Source organism: Salvelinus alpinus, chromosome 6 (genome assembly GCF_045679555.1).
Source record: "Salvelinus alpinus chromosome 6, SLU_Salpinus.1, whole genome shotgun sequence".
NCBI lineage: Eukaryota > Metazoa > Chordata > Actinopteri > Salmoniformes > Salmonidae > Salvelinus > Salvelinus alpinus.
This window is the reverse complement of record NC_092091.1, coordinates 30,504,538-30,528,619: the sequence shown is the minus strand read 5'-3', so window position 1 is coordinate 30,528,619 and position 24,082 is coordinate 30,504,538. Positions and strand designations below refer to the sequence as shown.

Sequence of the window (24,082 nt, the reverse complement as noted above, 5' to 3'; positions counted from 1 at the left end):
GATTGATTTGTGTTTTTTATTAAATCGCCAGATCACAACTAGCAGAGCTGGTAGCTAAATGAACAGGACTTCAACTAAAGGTTACATCATCAAATTACTTCCCTCTCTCTCTAATACTTAATGGGAAATACACAGGGAATATAAACCAGACATCTCATACAGTATGGCAAGCATCCTATTCCCTGTGTAGTGCACTACTTTTCACCAGAGCCCTATGTGGTTTTAACCTGTGTCACTTAGGTCAAAGTTAGTGCACTACATGGTCCCGTGTGGCTCAGTTGGTAGAGCATGGCGCTTGCAACGCCAGGGTTGTGGGTTCATTCCCCACGGGGGGACCAGGATGAATATGTATGAACTTTCCAATTTGTAAGTCGCTCTGGATAAGAGCGTCTGCTAAATGACTTAAATGTAAATGTACATGGGGAATAGGCTGTCATTTTAGACACAGACAGTAGCTGGATACAGACTGTTGATTTGTCATCTAGCCAAATGCAAACACCTGTAAACAGACATTACACTATGCATGGTATCCCATAATTGTCTTTGTATAAAACTATTGAACATTTAGTATAAACAGAACTGCTCTCTGTCTGTATCCTTCATCTCATCCTCCATAACCCTGGATGGACATCAAAACAAGAAATTCAATCTGAAACGCTATAGCGTTATTGACATTTTAAAGATAATTTCCAATTGAGTCGACATCTGCAGCATTTATCTTGAATGCGGACTCCGCAAAGACGGTAACATTGCCTTAAAAATCTGCATTGTTGACTAGAGCTCTCGGAATGAATCCTGGCTTAAACAATATTATAACAGAGAAATAGTCCATCCAATTGCAGGTTGTCCAAACAACGATCCTTCATGTCTCCGTTATCTGAGTGATTGTCATGGAGATGACTGGCACTCGACAACATACCATGTTGCCGTTGTTCCTCTGCTCTCCAACTGCTCATAGAAGAGAGAACAGACGCAGACATCATCAATGCATGATCAATAGCCTACTGGTATTGACAGACTGATCAATGATTCTTAAAGGCTGACTAATGTAAAGTATAATTTTTACCTGTAGTTGGTAGTCTACTAAGCGTCATTGATTGTTGTCTGCAAACAGGCCAGGAGGAGGAAGAATCATCATGTCTGGAAGCTCCAAATCTGCTTCCACTTTACATCTACATAGAAGCACACATGCATGGTAGACAGGCACACACACACACACACAATGACATTCACAATCCAAGCCCAGAACTAGTCTGACAACAGATTACACAATGTGACATTTTTTCCTCTCCTACTTACGGGTACACTGGTTCTTCTATATCCACGGGGCCTGGCAAGTAAAAAAGGATGATATTTTAAACGTGAAGGTATTTTTCCACACTCGTGTGTCAGATGTAGACAGTGGATTCCTTTCATTGAACTCAATAAATCCCAACAGCATTCTCTCAACCTTTATTGGCTGCTTTCCTGGATCCAAATGAAACTCTCCTGGACTATGAAAGAAAGGCATGCTAAATGGATCATCTGCGTCTGGCTAACCAGCCCAAAGACTAGACCTGATGTGTGGAATGTGTAGTACACAGAATCCATACGTAGCTCTTCACTTACTGATGGGTTCAGGTTCTTCAGGTCTTCTCAAAGGGAGACAGTGGGGAAAGCGAGAGTTGGGGATTAGGGAGAGAGAGAAGGGGTGTAGGGAGAGGAGAAGAAAGAGAGAGATGGGGAGGAGAAGAAAGGGAGATGGTAAGCATCAAAGGAAACATTCATTCACCTTTACCTTCATCTGTGTGTGTGTGCAATTATACTGTATGTACCTCCTGATGGGTTCCTCTACAACAGGTTTGTGGAAGAAAGTGGCCAGCTTCTGAAGTGCTTCGTGTTTCACCCTGCAGAACAGACAGACATCAGAAGGGAGAAATGCTAGCTAATGGATAGAATATTGTTAATACTATTAAATTCCTTGTCTTATTATCTGTGTGTGTGCATGACTCACTGCATATCCATTCCATCTATGGTGGTGTCATTGTGTGTTTGTTGGTGGTGGATGCTAAACTCTCTGCTTCCTGGAGGAAGTAAACACACACACACAATAATGTAAACAATAACAGATGTAATCAGCCAAAGGTATTTTAGGTATTTAGAAAGGGGAAGAAAAGATAAGCAGGACATGCAGGAAGCTGACGTCAGTCATGGCTCATTGATAGATCATTGAAACCTAGTGGCTTGACTTTTGTGTTTCACTCACCCGCCATGGACATTGTTTGGATGTGGCCACTGCAAAAGAGAATAGTGGTGTCATGCAGATTCAAAGTTCCTGACATCAAAGGACAATAGTCCCCACTGTGATAGCCTTCACCATAACACTCCCCTGGGCCCCGATTCCGACCAGAGTTAAGCACGCGTAAAGTGAACGTGATTCCCTTTTTATGCGCTTTTCTCTATACGTATTCTGACCTTAAACTTACTTTTTTAGTAAGTAAGTTTAAGGTCAGTTGAGAACAAATTCTTCTTTACAATGACGGCCTACTTAAGCATGAGAATAGCATGCCATTCACCCACTATTCATTTCAGGTGGAGCTCTAATAAAAGGTGTGGCAGAGGGAGGTGTGTCTACAGATACCCTGTATTCTGACCTGGATTTAATTCCCTCATAATTCCACCACCTTTACGCGCGAGGAAACCATGAATAAGGTCGGTGCGAATCTGACGGTTAAAAGTGGAAAAAGCATCTACTTTATTTTTTCAAATAGAAATAACAGCATTCTCCATGCACTGTTATGTATAAATTGATAAGAGCTGGGTAAATGAGCAATCCGTTTGGAGAAGGGAATTTTAAATATGCATAGCAATTGTTTTAGATGATTATTCCTTATGATCCCTGGAGACAAATGTGAAACGGTAGCAAACTGAAAATCATATCAACATGGCATGTATTGCGGCCCCTTTTCCACTGTGAAATAGGCTATAAATAGCGGTGTCATTATTCCGAATTTTAATTGTTTGCCTTCAGAATTTGCATGGATGAAATCTGGAGAACCAAGCTATAGGTTTCTGTAGGGCTGAATCTGCCGAGTTGATGGCATTCTTTCATTGATCCCTATATTCTGAACCCGTTCTCTCCATGTACAGTTGAAGTCGGAAGTTTACATACACTTAGGTCATTAAAACTCGTCATTAAAACTCGTTTTTCAACCACTCCACAAATGTATTGTTAATGAACAAACTATAGTTTTGGCAAGTCGGTTAGGACATCTACTTTGTCCATGACACAAGTAATTTTTCCAACAATTGATTACAGACAGATTATTTCACTTATAATTCACTGTATCACAATTCCAGTGGGTCAGAAGTTTACATACACTAAGTTGACTCTGCAGCTTGGAAAATTCCAGAAAATGATGTCATGGCTTTAGAAGCTTCTGATAGGCTAATTGACATCATTTGAGTCAATTGGAGGTGTACCTGTGGTTGTATTTCAAGGCCTACCTTCAAACTCAGTGCCTCCTTGCTTGACATCATGGGAAAATCAAAAGAAATCAGCCAAGAACTCAGAAAAAAAATTGTAGACCTCCACAAGTCTGGTTCATCCTTGGGAGCAATTTCCAAATGCCTGAAGGTACCACGTTCATCTGTACAAACAATAGTATGCAAGTATAAACACCATGGGACCACGCAGCCGTCATACCGCTCAGGAAGGAGACGCATTCTGTCTCCTAGAGATTAACGTACTTTGGTGCGAAAAGTGCAAATCAATCCCAGAACAACAGAAAAGTGTGAAAATGCTGGAGGAAACAGGTACAAAAGTGTCTATATCCACAGTAAAACGAGTCCTATATCAACATAACCTGAAAGGCCGCTCAGCAAGGAAGAAGCCACTGTTCCAAAACCGCCATAAAAAAGCCAGACTACGGTTTGCAACTGCACATGGGGACAAAGATTGTACTTTTTGAAGAAATGTCGTCTGGTCTGATGAAACAAAAATAGAACTGTTTGGCCATAATGACCAAAAAGGGGGAGGCTTGCAAGCCGAAGAATACCATCCCAACCGTGAAGCACGGGGGTGGCAGCATCATGTTGTGGGGGTGCTTTGCTGCAGGAGGGACTGGTACACTTCACAAAATAGATGGCATCATGAGGAAAGAAAATTATGTGGGTATATTGAAGCAACATCTCAAGACATCAGTCAGGAAGTTAAAGCTTGGTCGCAAATGGGTCTTCCAAATGGACAATGACCCAAAGCATACTTCTAAAGTTTTTGTCAAAATGGCTTAAGGACAACAAAGTCAAGGTATTGGAGTGGTCATCACAAAGCCCTGACCTCAATCCTATAGAAAATGTGTGGGCAGAAGTGAAAAAGCGTGTGTGAGCAAGGATGCCTACAAACCTGACTCAGTTACACCAGCTCTGTCAGGAGGTATGGGCCAAAATTCACCCATCTTATTGTGGGAAGCTTGTGGAAGGCTACCCAAAACATTTGACCCAAGTTAAACAATTTAAAGGCAATGCTACCAAATACTAATTGAGTGTATGTAAACTTCTGACCCACTGGGAATGTGATGAAAGAAATAAAAGCTGAAATAAATAATTCTCTCTACTATTATTCTGACATTTCACATTCTTAAAATAAAGTGGTGATCCTAACTGACCTAAGACATGGTATTTTTACTAGGATTAAATGTCAGGAATTGTTAAAAACGGAGTTTAAATGTATTTGGCTAAGGTGTCTGTAAACTTCCGATTTCAACTGTATATGTTATTGAGACTGTCGACAAAATTTGAATTAAAGGTACACTGGAAAGGGATGGCTTAAGATAAATGTACTGAAAATCCCATTGAATGGAAACTCCATGAGAAAATCTGTTGGCCAGCAAGTGGGAGGGTTTTCAGCGGTTGAATGTAATGTATTCAGAGAGAGCGAGGTAGCCACACCTGCAGAGCGTATTACGTGACTGAAAAAGTTAAGTCTGAATATCAAATACTGAGAAGTGCGTAGGAAAGGCGTGCATAGGAAAGATGTAAATTCCTAAATCGGGATCGGGCCCCTGTTGAATAGTCCCAATGGTGAATAGTCCCCACATCTAAACATGCCTGTTCAAACAGTTAACGTTGCAGTGTGTACTGACCTCTCTGTAGGATCTTCCTCAATGGGGTAGGAGAGAGGTTCATCGTCATCAGACGTCCACTCCTCACTGTCGTCTGTAACTGAGGGAGAACACACACAGTTTAACTTTTTACTGCAGTGTTCTTTGGTAGTCTTAAACAAATCTACAAAAGTATACACCTCACACACATGGTTATGGGCTTAAAAAACAGAACACACCTGTACCATGTCAGATATAAAGTGGAAATGTATTCAATTTTGAGTTTGCATCCAAAATTACACTTTATATACATCTCAGAAGACTGAAATGTAACACAATTGTTTGACATAGAAACACCAGATTTTCATCGGGTTCTTTGAAATAATCTTTATTAATTATTAAAAATATGAATAACATTCCACCCATGAGGATGCCAAAGAGAGTGCTTTGGTTATTGACTGCAGGAAAGGGATACATGTCATTTGGATCCACAATATGACGTGTGTACAGCTGAGTACTTACAGCTGCCTGTATCGTCCTGAAGTGGGTAGTGATTGGAAGTCCTCCTGCCCATCCTGGCCAGCTCTCCTCCCTGTTCTACCACAGTACTGCTGTCCTTATGGCTGATGGCATGAGAAGCCTTCTTCCCCAGCTCCAACATCTCCCTAATGTCCAGCTCCACCTGGCTCACTGAGATGTACCCATCTATACACACACAGATAAAACACTGATTACACCTGCTATTACTGAGATGTACCCATCTACACACACACAAATATAAAACACTGATTACACCTGCTATTACTGAGATGTACCCATCTATACACACAGAGATAAAACACTGATTACACCTGCTATTACTGAGATGTACCCATCTATACACACACAGATAAAACACTGATTACACCTGCTATTACTGAGATGTACCCATCTACACACACACAAATATAACACTGATTACACCTGCTATTACTGAGATGTACCCATCTATACACACAGAGATAAAACACTGATTACACCTGCTATTACTGAGATGTACCCATCTACACACACACAAATATAACACTGATTACACCTGCTATTACTGAGATGTACCCATCTACACACACATAGATATAACACTGATTACACCTGCTATTACTGAGATGTACCCATCTATACACATAGATATAACACTGATTACACCTGCTATTACTGAGATGTACCCATCTATACACACATAGATATAACACTGATTACACCTGCTATTACTGAGATGTACCCATCTACACACACAGAGATATAACACTGATTACACCTGCTATTACTGAGATGTACCCATCTACACACACACAGATAGTTTGTAAACACATATAACTCATGTTGTATCCACCTGCAAGACCGTTTTCACATACAGTAGGTCTTCAAGTAATGACAACACAACAACCTGTCTGGAATCCCACAATCAAGCAACTACTGTAGATGTTGAACAATTTGACTCATTTTATGCCCATCTGTATTTGTGTAGAGGTCAGAGGTCAGGGTTTAGGTAGGTGTGTAACTTACATGTATTAGTGCTGTCCCTGGCTAGCCATTTTCCTTTGGGGCAGTTTGTGGTCCGTATGATGCTGACGATGTCCCTATTCTTCACAGCCAGGTCGTTCTTACGTCCTTTAGATGCTACCGTCACTGTAGCCTGATATATAGCCTCCTCCTGACCTGTTATCTGCATACGCACCCAGGCATGCACACACAGTGAAAATATAATCTCAGCGGTCACATACTGTATTGACTGTAGAGTGCGATGAATGCAATGTAAATCTGTTAATCCAGCTGGGCTTTACATTAATGTCATACTCTGCTAGAGGGGCTGCTACTGTTGATATTACCCTGTGTATTAATCTGTGTGTTACTGAGCGTTGTAGTGTAGTGTAGTGTGCACTGTGTGTACTAGCAACACTTGGGTTATATGATGTTTCCTATAAATCACACTCCCTCTCTTGTCCTTAGTAATCAGACCGGAGATCCAACTGTGACTTCTGCGAAAAATCGTTCATAGACGTCATTGGGAGTTTTGCGCAAAAAGGAAAGTTAACCATGTGAATACATCGCTCTGTGATAAGTGAAGTTACTACCACGTAGCCATGATGTTCAGCTAATCTACCATCTTGAAGGAATGAAATCACACTGGTTTCTACTACCGAGAACACTATTCCACTCTCCTCCCCTCTATGGATTTCTTACCTTAAACTTCTTCATCTCATTTTCTTTCTTCTCTCTCTCTTTCTGCTCCTTCTTCTGTCTCTCTTTCTGCTTCTTCTTCTCTCTCTCTTTCTGCTTCTTCTTCTCTCTCTCTTTCTGTTCTTTCTTCTCCTTCTCCAGATGGTGTTTTTCTTTCTTCTTCAGATCTTTCTCCTCTGGTGTTTCCGGAGCAGGCTTCTTAAAAGACCAGCCAGCCCTGGGTGTTCCTTTAGTCTGAAAACAATAGGAAGACGAGGGTCATGTCTGATTAGATCTTTACTGGGTGATTCGATTCCCACAGGATAGATGCAGAGAAGTGTCTGACAGATAGAGGAGCTTTTACTGTGTGTAACACAGACCTGGGTCAAATATTGTCAAATATTAAGCTATCAACCAATCAAAAGACCCAGAATCTTCCTTACCGGAGGCTGAGTCTCAGCATATGGGTCTGTGAAAAGATAACAGGAAGATAAATAGTTAAGAAAACATGGTGACATCTGAAAACATATTTTATGTTAGTTCATCTTATTGGATGCAGTTATGGCTAGATAGGATCAAATCAATGAGAGCGGTAGCAATGCCAGTCTGTCTAGGGTCGATAGGAGAAAGAAGATAAGCACACATCAGCTTCACTGCTAGAGACACTGGCCTACATAACATTACATACAGTACACACATACTCAACATCTGACCTCATCTCACAGATTCACACCCACAGCTGGAAACTCTCATGCTGGTGGATAGTATCTGAGTGAGAACTTAGGTTCCTGTGTCTTACTCGTTGGTTCCTTCTTCTTCTTGGTGGGTTGACCCTTGACCTTCTGTTTGGCTGAGGGCATGTCTTCATTGGCTTTGTCACAGCTCTCATAGGTGCCGTCTTCTGCCTCAGCTCTGGAGGGGTGGGGGTGTGGAACGGTCAGTCAGGGACAAGAACATGACATAGAACACTATTCTAGTGGAGAACGGGAGCTGGATGTGTTCTTTTTAAGGCAAGAATTAGGTACGTTTGAGAGAGAGTAAGAATTAGCTGGTTGTGTTACCCTGCCGCTGGCTGCGGGTCCTGGCTGGAAGGGGAGGCAGGGACAGATTCTTGGATAAACTCCACCCGAACCTCCAATGGAACCTCGACCACCGGTTCTGATTCTGGAACTCTGTGGTCCTCGAATTCTGGAAGCCCCTCCCCTTCTTCCAGAATCTCCTGCTTTAGAAGCACTGTCTCTGGAATGTTGTCACCATATTCTCCATTCCCCCATTCTGACCCCTCTATCTCCACCAAGTCTGCAGGCTGGATTTCTAGGGCTTCCAATTTCAGAAGCTCCGATCCTACATCCTCAAACTCGGGAACGTCAAGAACAGGATCGGCTACGGAGAACTCTAGAGGAGCAGGAATCTCCCCAGCTGAAAAGAGAGACAGATAGTTACCCAACATGAAGAACCACACACTGATAACTACTCTATCCTTTCTCTTTTAGTTTCCAAGTTTATTAGTGTGTGTGTGTGTGTGTGTGTGTGTGTGTGTGTGTGTGTGTGTGTGTGTGTGTGTGTGTGTGTGTGTGTGTGTGTGTGTGTGTGTGTGTGTGTGTGTGTGTGTGTGTGTGTGTGTGTGTGTGTGTGTGTGTGTGTGTGTGTGTGAGATATGTCTGTCTATGTGCAATGTAATGTGGTTTGCTTCTGTGGTTTGTGAACACACTGGTGTGGAGTTCTTTAGTGACAGAACATGTGGGTAGGATGTACCATGGACGGTCAGGTTCATGGAGGGGAGTCGGAGGGGTTTCTCTTGCAGGGGTCGCAGGGTGGAGGCCTCCGGAAGGCACCTCCTCGAGAGATGAGGGGGTGCCACCAACAGGTCTGGTATCACGTCCCCTGCTATCCTCTCCAACACAGGAAACACCTGCCCTAAAGAGAGAGAGAGAAAGAGAGAGAGAGAAAGGTTCAATATTAGGCTTGGGCATGTATACCATATATACAGTATACCAGGGTATTTTGACATAATGACAGTATGAAGCTTGGGCTGTTTGTGCTATGCCACTGCTTAGAACTAGAAGTTAACTAAGATGTGCCAATTAAATGATCTCCAGCCCAGGGCTCCTGGGTCGTCAATAGTTACCACAGCCAGTCATAAACCCTGCCTATTTCTACACTGTAAAATGTGACGTTAAACCTAACCATACTGCTAACCTTACATTGTAGCAGACACTCTTATCCAGAGTGACTTACAGGAGCAATTTAGGGTTAAGTGCCTTGCTCAAGGTCACATCTTTCACTCAGGGATTCGAACAAGCAACCTTTCGGTTACTGGTGCAATGCTCTTAACCGCTAAGCTACCTTGCGCCCTTATGCCTAATGCCCTTGTGCCTAACCCTATGGCTAACCTTATCCCTAACCTTAAATTAAGTCCAAAAAGCTCATTTCTGCTTTCATACATTTTTACAATAACTAGTGGCAACCGGGCTCCAGCTATGCATTTGGTTTGCTTAACTTGCTAGCAAATGGCTAGCTTGCAAGATCAAGCTTCTTGGTTACAGCAGAGACAATCAATCCCCTCCTGGATCAAGATCCCTGTGTCACGCCCTGACCGTAGAGAGCTTTTTATGTCTCTATTTTGGTTTGGTCAGGGTGTGATTTGGGTGGGCATTCTATGTTCATTTTCTATGTTTTGTATTTCTTTGTGTTTGGCCGGGTGTGGTTCTCAATCAGAGGCAGCTGTCTATCATTGTCTCTGATTGAGAATCATACTTAGGGAGCTTTTTCCCACATGGTTTTTGTGGGTAGTTATTTTCTGTTTAGTGTTTTGCACCTTACAGGACTGTTTCGGTTTTATTTATTTCTCTTGTTATTTTGTTATAGTGTTCTGTTCTAATAAAAAAGCATGAACACTTACCACGCTGCGCTTTGGTCCGACTACTCTTCTTCAGACGGCAAAATCCGTTACGCCTAAATTTGTTCTATGCTTAATTGTTTTGCATTTGGAAAGAAATAGAGCCCCTTGTGTGCACTGCCAGTAACACTGTATACCCTGGTATGGTACAGGAACGGTATGAAGGTATGAAAATCTGGATACAGCCCAAACCTATTCAATACTAAGAAAGATAAAGCAGTGAAAACTACAGTGTGTAGGTTGTTGTTTTGTTGTAGTGCAACGCTGTGAAGCGAGAGTCTGAGCGGTTGAACTGGCCTGTTCACTAGGTCAGCCGGGAGGAACACTCTGCTTCACTGATAACTACATTCCTCAAATTAAAACGATGTAAACATCACCAACAAGAGAGTTAGAACACAAGACAATGGCAGCAGCACCCAGTCATGCTAACTTTGACAGAAACGCTGCCCCAGAGTGACACACCAAAAATAGTTTAAATACCTCTCTTTCTCCGTCCTACTCTTCCCTTCTCCTCACCTATGCCCTACTCTCCCCTTCTCCTCCTCACCTATGCCCTATTCTCCCACTCTCTTCCTCCCCCTTTCCTTCTCTTCCTCACTTCCCCACAGGGTTGGGGAGTAACTGATTAAATGTAATCAGTTAAATGTAATCTCATGTTTTTAAAACTAACTGTAATCAGTTATGTCACCAATCAGATTACAGATAATTTTGAAAAACTCGATGCTAACTTCTTGAATTACTTTTCAATTCAGGAAGTATGTTTGCGAAAAAATACATTATGACATTCAATTCAGCATTGAAAAAAAAGTTGTACGTTTTTTCCACCTGAGAGAGTCTGACCACAAGTCAGAGACCACTATGATGACACACCATGGATCCTTTTTGTCTTATTCTAATGTCGCTTAAGGGGGAAGTAATCCAAAAGTAACTGAAAGTAATCAGATTACGTTACTGAGTTTGGGAAATCAAAAATGATGTTACTGATAACTATTTTGGACAGGTAACTAGTAACTGTAATGGATTACATTTAGAAAGTAACCTACCCAACCCTACCTCCCCATCCTCCTCAAGACAAAGATGTTTCTGGCACAGAGAGGTATTCTACCTTCTCTGCTATTTAGTGTCTGCAGCGTTGCAACAACAACCACATAACACCTACTGCAGGCCAGGGACTCTCTGGCAGCCTAGATCCAGCAGCATACCTGACCTCCTGCATACCAACCTAGCTGACACCCTCTTAAGATATCTAAACCATTCCACCATGCAAAGTCTTACCTAGGGTGTAGGGGTGAGCTGCACTCCTGTGTCCTTCATGTTCAGAGTGAGTACAAAAGCAGTGAACAGAAAAAGGAGAGAGATATATAGAATGAAAGAAAGAGCGAGGAAGAGAGAGAACAAGGGCCTCAGGGAAAGAGAGATTCAGACACTTACTAACGTCAACACTGTTGACAAGGGCCGGTTTCAGGGGTGTAGGGGGCCCCGCCCCGGCCTGGTCATCGTAGTCGATTGGTGGGAGCTCAGGGAGGGATTTGTGGGGGAGTGGGGGTTGGTCCTCTATGGTGGGTGTGACAGGGCTGGAGGGGGTGGGGGTGGTCAATGGGCTGGGGGAAAAGAGATGGAGTTAATTAGATGGTAATAATAACAATATGGTTATTTAGCAGACTCTTATCTAAAGTGACTGGGGGATGAGCAATGGACAGGAAACGTTAATCAATCTGTAAACAAACTGTCAACGTCACCTGATTCCCTGTCTGACTGACACAGTATATGTTAGGATAATATGTTAGGATAATATGTTGGGATAGTATGTTAGAATAGTTGATGTTAACGTTAATGTGTATGTATTAAAGGTATATTGTGCACCTGCCAAACTTTCTCTTGGCCTTCTCCAGAGCATTGAAGATTATCTCTGTTCCTCTTTTTTTTGGTGTACTCATTTCCTCTGCTCGCCCTAGAGCCGACAGGGCTGAGCGTGGTCGTTCCTGGACCGACACGGGGCTCTCAGGCTGGGGGGACAGGGGTGTGACTGGGGGGTCCACCGCTGGGGGAGGGGGGGTGTGAGAGGAAGGTGGAGAGGCAGAGGCCTCGACTACAACAGCAACATCCACTACTACAGACTCAGGTTCAGGTTCAGGAGCTGGAGGTGGAGGTGGAGAGGGGGTAGGGTCAGCGGGTGGGGGTGGCTTGGCAATAACAGGTCGACGTGGGGTGGCTATAGTGGGTGGTGGTAAGGTGGGGATAGCAGAGGGGTTAGGGGTGACTGGGGGAGTTGGTACCGGGCTGGGTAGGGCAGGAACAGGGGAAGGGGTAGGGCTGGGGGGAACCAATACAGCAAGGGTGGGGGCTGGGATGGTCTCAGCTGGGGTGTCGATAGGAGGGTCGAGGATCATTGGAATGGGGATGGGGTCGGGTGGTGTAACGACTGTAATGGTTTCAGCTGCTGGTGCAGGCATCAGGGTGGAGGGTAACAGCTCAGGGGGTAAGAGGGCATCTAGTACTGGGGCAGGTTTCGGGGCAAGGGGTAAGAGGGTAGTGTGTGCTGCTGGGGCCGGTGGGATGAGGGCAGTTGGTGTGGGTATATTAGCATGGGGTGATGGGGTTCTGAAGGTTGTTAGAGCGATGAGAGGTTCAGGGCCAGCCATGTCTGGGCTGGCTATGTCCAGCATGGGGAGAGGAGGAAACTCATCTTTCCTCTCTTTCCCTTTCTTCCCTGATTTCACATGCTTCCCGATGCTCCGAAAACCCTTCTTCTTTACTGTTGCATTTATGGGCAGTGGCGAAGCGTCTTGCAGCTCGACACTACCCCCCTTAAACCCCATAGGGGACAGCAGGGACACCTTCTTGTTCTTCATGACTAGGTCTGCCTCTGTCTTCTGTTTCTGGTCCAGCAGATCTGACATCACCCCTTCTTCTACATCGTCTTTCCCGCCATTCATCTCTCTATCTGCCTTTTCTTTGTCAGCCTCTGCCTTCTTTTTACCTAGTAATTTCACCTTCCCCTCATTCTTGTCTTTTCCCTTTACCTTCTTCTCCTTCTCCTTGAAGATGACTCGGGGTGCGATGTCACCCTTCCCCTGGAGGGAGGTGAAGAGGGAGGGTCGAGCTCCGGGCTTTAGGTTGCGTGAGTTGGAGGGTGTGTGTGATGTGGGGCTGAAGGAAGGAAGGGAGTTTGTTGGGCTGTGAGGAGGGGACAGGACTTTAGGCTTCACAGGAAGAGCAGGTTTGGTCCTCGGCTGCTTCAGCACCACTTCCTCATCCTGGAACTTTGCCCTCAAGGACTTGAAGTCCAGATCTTCTTCCTGAGAGAGAGATAAAGGAGGGGAGGGGGTGAGATGGGTGGAAAACAGGTACCTCAGGAGAAAGACTAAGGAATCATAATTGAAATTCAAATCACAGGTTATCTTTGAGTCCTCCCTAACGGTCTCACTCTCTCTCTCTCTCTTCATAGTCTAAATCAACATAGGATAAAACAAACTAAGTGACCGGATCATCCAGTGTAGATACCTAGATAACGTTCAAGGCGGAGTGCACAACTGTCATTGGCAACAAAAATGCCAATAGAAACCCAGTAGCCAGCTTTAGCATGAATTACTCTGTCCTGCTATACCACATCATCTATCTGCCATCCATACACACACACTGAGAGACAAAGACAGAGATTTAAAATCAAATCAGAAGATATTTAAAAAAGTGTTGCACTTACCTGCACTAAATAATGTGACATTTATTAATATTCCTCTTAAGAGTCACAGTTATGAAAACTTAGGACACTAAAGAGGCCTTTCTACTGACTCTGAAAAACACTAAAAGAAAGATGCCCAGGGTCCCTGCTCATCTGCGTGAACGTGCCTTAGGCATGCTGCAAGGAGGCATGAGGACTGCAGATGTGGCCAGGGCAATAAATTGCAATGTCCGTACTGTGAGACGCCGAAGACAGCGCTACAGGGAGACAGGATGGACAGCTGATCGTCCTTGCAGTGGCAGACCACGTGTAACACCTGCACAGAATCGGTACATCCAAACATCCCACCTGGGGGACAGGTACAGGATAGCAACAACAACTGCCCGAGTTACACCAGGAACGCACAATCCCTCCATCAGTGCTCAGACTGTCCGCAATAGGCTGTGAGAGGCTGTACCGAGGGCTTGTAGGCCTGTTGTAAGGCAGGTCCTCACCAGACATCACCGGCAACAACGTCGCTTATGGGCACAAACTCACCGTCGCTGGACCAGACAGTACTGGCAAAAAGTGCTCTTCACTGACGAGTCGCGGTTTTGTCTCACCAGGGGTGATGGTCGGATTCACGTTTGTCGTCAAAGGAATGAGCGTTACACCGAGGCCTGTACTCTGGAGCGGGATCAATTTGGAGGTGGAGGGTCCGTCATGGTCTGTGGCGGTGTGTCACAGCATCATCAGTCTGAACTTGTTGTCATTGCAGGCAATCTCAATGCTGTGCATTACAGGGAAGTCATCCTCCTCCCTCATGTGGTCCTCTTACTGCAGGCTCATCCTGACATGACCCTCCAGCATGACAATGCCACCAGCCATACTGCTCGTTCTGTGCGTGATTTCCTGCAAGACAGGATCTCAATCCCATTGAGCATGTCTGGGAACTGTTGGATTGGAGGATGAGGGCTAGTGCCATTCCCCCCCGAAATGTCCGGGAACTTGCAGGTGCCTTGGTGGAAGAGTGGGGTAACATCTCACAGCAAGAACTGGCCAATCTGGTGCATTCCATGAGGAGGAGATGCACTGCAGTACTTAATGCAGCTGGTGGCCACACCAGATTCTGACTGTTACTTTTGATTTTGACCCCCCCCTTTTGACCCCCCTTTGTTCAGGGCCACATTATTCCATTTCTGTTAGTCACATGTATGTGGAACTTGTTCAGTTTATGTCTCAGTTGTTGAATCTTGTTATATTCATACAAATATTTACACATGTTAAGTTTGCTAAAAATAAACACAGTTGACAGTGAGAGTACGTTTCTTTTTTTTCTGAGTTTATATTTGAGAGATCAGGATATTATTATTGTTAATCCCACCGCCCCCAACTTTGGTGTTCAGAATAGCCTCAATTCGTCTACAAGGTGTCAAAAGCGTTACACAGGGATGCTGGCCCATGTTGACTCCAATGCTTCCAACAGTGTCAAGTTGGCTGGATGTCCTTTTGCTGGTGGACCATTCTTGATATACACAGGATACTGTTGAGCATGAAAAACCCAGCAGCATTGCAGTTCTTGACACAAACCGGTGCGCCTGGCACCTACTACCATACCCCGTTCAAAGGCACTTAAATATTTTGTCTTACCCATTCATCCTATGAATGGCACACATACACAATCCATGCCTCAATTGTCAAAAATAAAACAAGTGACATGAATAAGGGATCATAGCTTTCACCTGAATTCAACTAATCAGTCTATGTCATGGAACGTGTTCTTAATGTTTTGTACACTCAGTGTATATAGCGCCATCAGAAAGTATTCACACCCCTTGACTTTTTTCACATGTTGATGCGTTACAGCCTGAATTGAAAATGTATTACATTTTGAATTTTGTCACTGGCTTAAACACAATACTCCATAATGTTAGAGTGGAATAATGTTTTTCAATTTTCTTTCAATTTAATAAAAAATGAAAAGCTGAAATGTCTTGAGTCAGTTGAAGTTGGAAGTTTACATACACCTTAGCCAAATACATTTAAACTCAGTTTTTCACAATTCCTGACATTTAATCCTAGTAAAAATTCCCTATCTTAGGTCAGTTAGGATCACCAATTTATTTTAAGAATCTGAAATGTCAGAATAATAGTAGCGAGAATGATTTATTTCAGCTTTTATTTCTTCCATCACATTCCCAGTGGGTCAGAAGTTTACATACACTCAATTAGTATTTGGTAGCATTGCCTTTAAATTGTTTAACTTGGGTCAAACGTGTCGGGTAGCCTTCCACAAGCTTCCCACAATAAGTTGGGTGAATGTTGGCCCATTCCTCCTAACAGAGCTGGTGTAACTGAGTCAGGTTTGTAGGCCTCCTTGCTCACACACGCTTTTTCACTTCTGCCCACACATTTTCTATAGGATTGAGGTCAGGGCTTTGTGATGGCCACTCCAATACCTTGACTTTGTTGTCCTTAAGTCATTTTGTCACAACTTTGGAAGTATGCTTGGGGTCATTGTCCATTTGGAAGACCCATTTGCGACCAAGCTTTAACTTCCTGACTGGTGTCTTGAGATGTTGCTTCAATATATCCACATAATTTTCTTTCCTTATAATGCTATCTATTTTGTAAAGTGCACCAGTCCCTCCTGCAGCAAACCACCCCCACAACATGATGCTGCCACCCCCGTGCTTCACGGTTTTCCTCCAAACATAACGATGGTCATTATGGCCAAACAGTTCTATTTTTGTTTCATCAGACCAGACAACATTTCTCCAAAAAGTACAATCTTTGTCCCCATGTGCAGTTGCAAACCGTAGTCTGGCTTTTTTATGGCTTTGGAGCAGTGTTTTGGAGCAGTGGCTTCTTCCTTGCTGAGCGGCCTTTAAGGTTATGTCGATATAGGACTCGTTTTACTGTGGATATAGATACATTTGTACCTGTTTCCTCCAGCGTCTTCACAAGGTCCTTTGCTGTTGTTCTGGGATTGATTTGCACTTTCCGCACCAAAGTACGTTCATCTCTAGGAGACAAAGTGTCTCCTTCCTGAGCGGAATGACGGCTGCGTGGTCCCATGGTGTTTATACTTGTATACTATTGTTTGTACAGATGAACATGGTATCTTCAGGCGTATGAAAATTGCTCCCAAGGATGAACCAGACTTGTGGAGGTCTACAATTTTTTTCTGAGGTCTTGGCTGATTTCTTTTGATTTTTCCCATGATGTCAAGCAGAGGCACTGAGTTTGAAGGTAGGCCTTGAAATTCATCCACAGGTACACCTCCAATTGACTGAAATGATGTCAATCAGAAGCTTCTAAAGCCATGACATAATTTTCTGGAATTGTCCAAGTTGTTTAAAGGCACAGTCAACTCTGTGTATGTAAACTTCTGACCTACTGGAATTGTGATGTGAATTATAAGTGAAATAATCTGTCTGTTAACAATTGTTGGAAAAATTACTACTGTCATCCACAAAGTAGATGTCCTAACCGACTTGCCAAAACTATAGTTTGTTAACAAGAAATTTGTCGTGGTTGAAAAACAAGTTTTAATGACTCCAACCTAAGTGTATGTAAACTTCCGACTTCAACTGTAACTATTCAACCCCCTTGTTATGGCAAGCCTAAATAAGTTCATGAGTAAAAATGTCACATATGTCACAAAACAAGTCACATAATAAGGTGCATGGACTCACTCGGTGTGCAATAATAGTGTTTAACAAGATTTTTGAATGACTACCTCATCTCTGTATCCCACACATACAATTATCTGTAAGGTCCCAGTGAATTTCAAACAGAGATTCCTCCACAAAGACCAGGGAGATTTTCCAATGCCTCACAAAGAAGGGAACCTATTGGTAGATGGGTAAAAAAAATAAGTAGACATTGAATATCCCTTTGAGCATGGTGAAGTTGTTAATTACACTTTGGATGGTGTATCAATACAGCCAGTCACTACATAGATACAGGTGTCCTTCCTGTAGTTGCCGGAGAGGGAGGAAACCGCTCAGGGATTTCACCGTAAGACCAATAATGGCGCAGGAAAAGAAGGCTGACGTTTTACATGTTCCTATCCAATTGTGTTTTTGTTTTTTGGTTTCTTTGCATTGTTTGTAACTTATTTTTTAAACTTATTTTGTACATAATGTTGCTGCTACCGTCTCTAATAACCTAAAATAACTTCTGGACATCAGAACTGTGATTACTCACCACGAACTGGCAGAATCCTTATTTTCCTTTAACGAGTCCGACGAGCCCAACATGAATGACACACTGTCTTCCCGGGAACAGGCCCAGATCCCCGTCACAGGGCTGCCTTCTGTGAATTCGTAGGCGGTCGAATAAACCCCCACTGCCTTCCATTCTGCTAGCAATCTTTTCAATCTTTGGAAAATAAAATCGATGACCTACGTGAAAGATTAAACTACCAACAGGACATTCAAAACTGTAATATCTTATGCTTCCCGGAGTCGTGGCTGAACGACGACATTATCAACATACAGCTGTCTGGTTATACGCTCTACCGGCAGGATTGAACAGCGGTATCTGGTAAGACAAGGGGTGGGTGACTATGTATTTTTGTAAACAACAGCTGGTGCACGATGTCTAAGGAAGTCTCGAGGTTTTGCTCGCCTGAGGTAGAGTATTTTATGATAAGCTGTAGACCACACTATCTACCTAGAGAGTTTTCATCTTTTTCATAGCTGTCTACATACCACCACAGACTGATGCTGGCACTAAGACCGCACTCAATGAGCTGTATTCCGCCATAAGCAAACAGGAAAACGCTCACCCAGAGGCGGCGCTCCTAGTGGCCGGGGACTTTATTGCCGGGAAACTTAAATCGGTCCAAATTACTATCAGCATGTTAAATGTGCAACCAGAGGAAAATAATCTCTGGATGACCTTTACTCCACACACAGAGATGCATACAAAGCTTTCCCTTGCCCTCCATTTGGCGAATCTGACCATAATTCTAGCCTCCTAATTCCTGCTTACAAGCAAAAAGCACCAGTGACTCGATCAATAAAAAAGTGGTCAGATGAAGCAGATGCTAAGCTACAGGACTGTTTTGCTAGCACAGCCTGGAATATGTTCCCGGGATTCCTCCGATGGTATTGAGTACACCACATCAGTCATTGTCTTCATCAATAAGTGCATCGATGACGTCGTCCCCACAGTGACCGTACGTACATACTCCAACCAGAAGCCATGGATTACAGGCAACATCTGCACTGAGCTAAAGGCTAGAGCTGCCGCATTCAAGGAGCGTGACTCTAACCCGGAAGCTTATAAGAAATCTCGCTATGCCCTCCGGCGAACCATCAAACAGGCAAAGCGTCAATACAGGACTAAGATCGAATCGTACCACACCGGCTCTGATGCTCGTCGGATGTGGCAGGGCTTGCAATCCATTAAGACTACAAAGGAAAGCACAGCCGAAAGCTGCCCAGTGACACGAGCCTACCAGATGAGCTAAACTGCTTCTATGCTTGCTTCGAGGAACATAACACTGAAACATGCATGAAAGCACCAGCTGTTCCGGAAGACTGTGTGATCACGCTCTCCGCAGCCGATGTGAGTAAGACCTTTAACTTCTTACGGCTGAAATCCCGTTAACGGGATCGATATAACAACAGCCAGTGAAAGTGCAGGGCGCCAAATTCAAACAACAGAAATCTCAAAATTACAATTCCTCAAACATACAAGTATTATACACCATTTTATAGGTAAACTTGTTGTTAATCCCACCACAGTGTCCGATTTCAAAAAGGCTTTACGACGAAAGCATACCATGCGATTATGTTAGGTCAGCACCTAGTCAGAGAAAAACACAGCCCTTTTTCCAGTCAAAGAGAGGAGTCATAAAAAGCAGAAATAGAGATAATAATGAATCACTAACCTTTTATGATCTTCATCAGATGACACTCATAGGACTTCATGTTACACAATACATGTATGTTTTGTTTGATAAAGTTCATATTTATATCCCAAAATCTCAGTTTACATTGGCGCGTTATGTTCAGTAATGTTTTGCTTCCAAAACATCCGGTGATTTTGCAGAGCCACATCAATTCAGAGAAATACTCATAATAAACATTGATAAAAGATACAAGTGTTATGCATGGAATTATAGATAAACTCCTCCTTAATGCAACCGCTGTGTCAGATTTCAAAAAAGCTTTACGGAAAAGCACACCATGCAATAATCTGAGTACAGCGCTCAGAGACCAAAACAAGCCATACAGATACCCGCCATGTTGTGGAGTCAACAGAAGTCAGAAATAGCATCATAAATATTCACTTACCTTTGATGATCTTCATCAGAATGCACTCCCAGCAATCCCAGTTCCACAATAAATGTTTGTTTTGTTCGATAAATTCCATAATTTATGTCCAAATACTTCGCGCGTTTAGTTCACAAATCCAAATTCACGAGGCGCAGGCCAGAAGAAAAGTCAAAAAGTTACATTACAGTTCGTAGAAACATGTCAAACGATGTATATAATCAATCTTTAGGATGTTTTTAACATAAATCTTCAATAATGTTTCAACCGGACAATTCCTTTGGCCTTCTGCCAGACCCCTTAGTCAAACAGCTCTTATTCTCTCCCCCTTCACAGTAGAAGCCTGAAACAAGGTTCTAAAGACTGTTGACATCTAGTGGAAGCCTTAGGAAGTGCAATATGACCCCATAGACACTGTATATTGGATAGGCAAAGACTTGAAAACCTACAAACCTCAGATTTCCCACTTCCTGGTTGGATTTTTTCTCAGGTTTTTGCCTGCCATATGAGTTCTGTTATACTCACAGACATCATTCAAACAGTTTTAGAAACTCCAGATACACCAATAATATGCATATCAATAACAAACACCAATAATATGCATATCTTAGCCTCTGGGCCTGAGTAGCAGGCAGTTTACTCTGGGAACCTTATTCATCCAAGCTACTCAATACTGCCCCCAGCCAGAAGAAGTTAAGCAGGTCAACATTCACAAGGCCTTAAGGTCAGACGGATTACCAGGGCGTATACTGCGAGCATGCGCTGACCAACTGGCAAGTGTCTTCACTGACATTTTCAACCTCTCCCTGTCCGAGTCTGTAATACCAACATGTTTTAAGCAGACCACCATAGTCCCTGTGCCCAAGAACACTAAGGTAACCTGCCTAAATGACTACCGACCCGTAGCACATCTATAGCCATGAAGTGCTTTGAAAGGCTGGTCATGGCTCACATCAACACCATTATCCCAGAAACCCTAGACCCACTCCAATTTACATACTGCCCTAACAGATCCACAGATGATGCAATCTCTACTGCGCTCCACACTGCCCTTTCCCACCTGGACAAAAGGAACACTTATGTGAGAATGCTATTCATTGACTACAGCTCAGCGCTCAACACCATAGTGCCCTCAAAGCTCATCAATAAGCTAAGGACAATGGGACTAAACACCTCCCTCTGGAACTGGATCCTAGACTTCCTGACGGGCCACCCCCAGGTGGTAAGGGTAGGTAACAACACATCCGCCACGCTGATCCTCAACACAGGGGCCCCTCAGGGGTGCGTGCTCAGTCCCCTCCTGTACTCCCTGTTCACTCATGACTGCACGGCCAGGCACGACTCCAACACCATCATTAAGTTTGCCGATGATACAACAGTCACCGACAACAACGAGTCAGCCTATAGGGAGGAGGTCAGAGACATGGCCGTATGGTGCCAGGACAACAACCTCTCCCTCAATGTGATCAAGACAAAGGAGATGATTGTGGACTACAGGAAAAAGAGGACCGAACACTCTCCCATTCTAGTCTCGCTATTGTTATCTTACTGCTGCTCTTTAATTACCTGTTACTTTTATTTCTTATTTTCTTTTTTTTAAACTGCATTGTTGGTTAGGGGCTCGTAAGTAAGCATTTCACTGTAAGGTCTATTCCAAAACATGCATCCTGTTTGCAACAAGGCACTTAAGTAATACTGCAAAAAATGTGGCAAAGCAATTAACTTTTTGTCCTGAATACAAGGTGTTATGTTTGGGGCAAATTCAATACAACACATTACTGAGTACTTACCACTCTCCATATTTTCAAGCATAGTGGTGGCTGAATCATGTTATAGGTATGCTTGTAATCATTAAGGACTGGGGAGCTTTAAAGGATAAAAAATAAACGGAATGGAGTTAAGCACAGGCAAAATCCTAGAGGAAAACTTGCTTCAGTCTGCTTTCCACTAGACACTGGGAGATGAATTCACTTTTCAGCAGGACAATAACCTAAAACACAAGGCCAAATCTACACTGGAGTTTCTGAAAAGAATAATGGGCAAATGTTGCGCAATCCAGGTGTGAAAAGCTCTTAAAGACTTTCACAGAGAACTGTAATCGCTGCCAAAGGTGCTTCTGCAAAGTATTGACTCAGCGGTTTGAATACTTATGTAAATGATATATTTCTGTATTTCATTTTCAATACATTTACAAACATTTCTAAAAACATGTTTTCACTTTGTCATTATGGTGTGGTGTGTGTAGATGGGTGAGAAAACCGTTTGAATTATTTTTCAATTCAGGCTGTAACACAAAAAAATGTGGAATAAGTCAAGGGGTATGAATACTTTCTGAAGGCACTGTACTTCCATTCATTTTTACAACGGGCACAGGGCTTCCTTCAAAATAGTCTTGTGAGGCTTGTGGGGGTCCCAGAGCAAAACAACCCACATGTACATGTTCTTGAGAATCTCACCCAAACTGTTCAGAGACTACAGACAGAAGTTGGCAGATCAGAGGTACCGAATTCAGACTAATCCCATGATGCTTGTGGGGGTCATAGAGTAAAACCGAGATGAGACTCTCATATTTCCATAGAGCATTAGTTTGTAGTCCAAACCGTTTATCTGGATGTCTCATTGTCTGACAAACACGCTGTAGCTCAGCCACCTTCCACCACAGATGTGGAAGGCCGCCGTTGGCGGATGAGGTGGATTGAGACGCAGCCCATGCAAAAAAAAGATTTATATCTCTAGTTTAAACAGAGATTTTGATGGGCATTTTTTATTATGACAATTAGATTTCCCGCGGGGTCGCTGACATCGACTTTAGAAGGTAAACAATACAGCCACATCTAATAATAAACCAGAGAGAAGAACCACCAACTAATAGTTGTTGAGACAAGAAGCATGGGCATCATGCCAACTCCCTATCTAACTATACAGTAATACAAAATGTAACAGTGGCGCGGAACTCTATTCGTGAACCATGGTTACGTTATATCAGCATGGCGCTGTGTGTGTCCGCGAGAGAGAATGAGTTGAGTCTTAGTACTGAAAGTGTAATAACACCAGATAAGTTTTACCTGGTCCATCGTGCGTAATTCAACCAGCAACAGACAGCTATGGGTAGCCTTGTTCCACCTCTATTCTCGCTTTATCCAGGTGGCAGCTTCAGCCTCTCATTCTGGCTAGTTCCTTTAACGTCCTTACACCAAGCAGTTACACAAAACAGTCAACACAATAACTCGGAATAACTTTCTCCAGTGTCAACAGTCCAAGATGCTACCGGCAAATGTTACTGTTCTCACCTACTAACAGAGGATTAGACTGGTCTACAGACCCTTACATTGACCTACTCTCTCTCCGCATGTGTTAGCTGGTTTGGTTTTAGGATGGAAGTCAGCTTGGAATTCTCTCTCCCACGCTCATAGAAATATTCACGCGCACATCGCAGAAACGGTCTGTCCAGTTAAACGGGTCCGGCGGTGTCGAGAGCGAAAGGCATTTCAACGCAACGTGTATGATGCACTTTCTGACAGCTCTCATCCAACAGGAATGTTGTCCGGCATGCATAGTGTGTGTGTGTGTGTGTGTGTCATTCCTCGTAGCTGGTGCCATACAAGCGCGATTGTTTCCCAACCACAATGAAATGGGCTATTACAGTTTAGTCATATCACAAATGTTAGGCAAACAGGTAAATGACACGGACGTGATAGCTTATATCCTATTGCTGTGTGTGCCTATGGCAGTGATATATGTAGGCCTATGCCCATGTTGCCTATAGCTAGCTTTTATTACGTCTTCCAGACAAACAGAGACAGTGAAATAAGACAGCCTGAGGAGTCTGTCAGCATTCCAAGAACAGGTGTATTTAAACTGCATTCAGAAGACACATGCCATACAAGATACAGAAACACAGAGTTAAATGGATGTGTGAAAACTTGGACATAATAATACGTAATGTGTACTC

The 24,082-nt window shown here is 43.3% G+C and overlaps 1 protein-coding gene across 3 annotated transcripts; it reads right to left on the bottom strand.

Annotated features, from left to right (window-relative positions):
* Positions 1-2: 2 nt before the first annotated feature.
* On the bottom strand, positions 3-23,953 carry LOC139578535 (FYN-binding protein 1). 3 transcript variants are annotated; one of them, XM_071406256.1, is made up of 18 exons: positions 23,196-23,953; positions 12,043-13,478; positions 11,611-11,780; positions 9,036-9,197; positions 8,342-8,699; positions 8,080-8,192; positions 7,724-7,749; positions 7,305-7,535; positions 6,627-6,786; positions 5,604-5,786; positions 5,124-5,202; positions 2,246-2,274; positions 1,994-2,063; positions 1,815-1,886; positions 1,609-1,631; positions 1,300-1,330; positions 1,067-1,172; positions 3-948 (listed from the first exon to the last, which is right to left on the bottom strand). In XM_071406256.1, the coding sequence occupies exons 1-17, from the start codon at positions 23,202-23,204 to the stop codon at positions 1,091-1,093; spliced, it is 3,234 nt and encodes a 1,077-aa protein (XP_071262357.1). In that variant the 5' UTR covers positions 23,205-23,953; the 3' UTR covers positions 3-948; positions 1,067-1,090. The 3 variants fall into 3 exon arrangements, with proteins under 3 accessions (XP_071262357.1, XP_071262358.1, XP_071262359.1); XM_071406257.1 differs by having other exon boundaries at positions 5,124-5,196; XM_071406258.1 differs by lacking the exons at positions 3-948; positions 1,067-1,172; positions 1,300-1,330; ... (4 more) ...; positions 5,124-5,202; positions 5,604-5,786 and adding an exon at positions 5,866-6,402.
* Between the last annotated feature and the right edge of the window lie 129 nt (positions 23,954-24,082).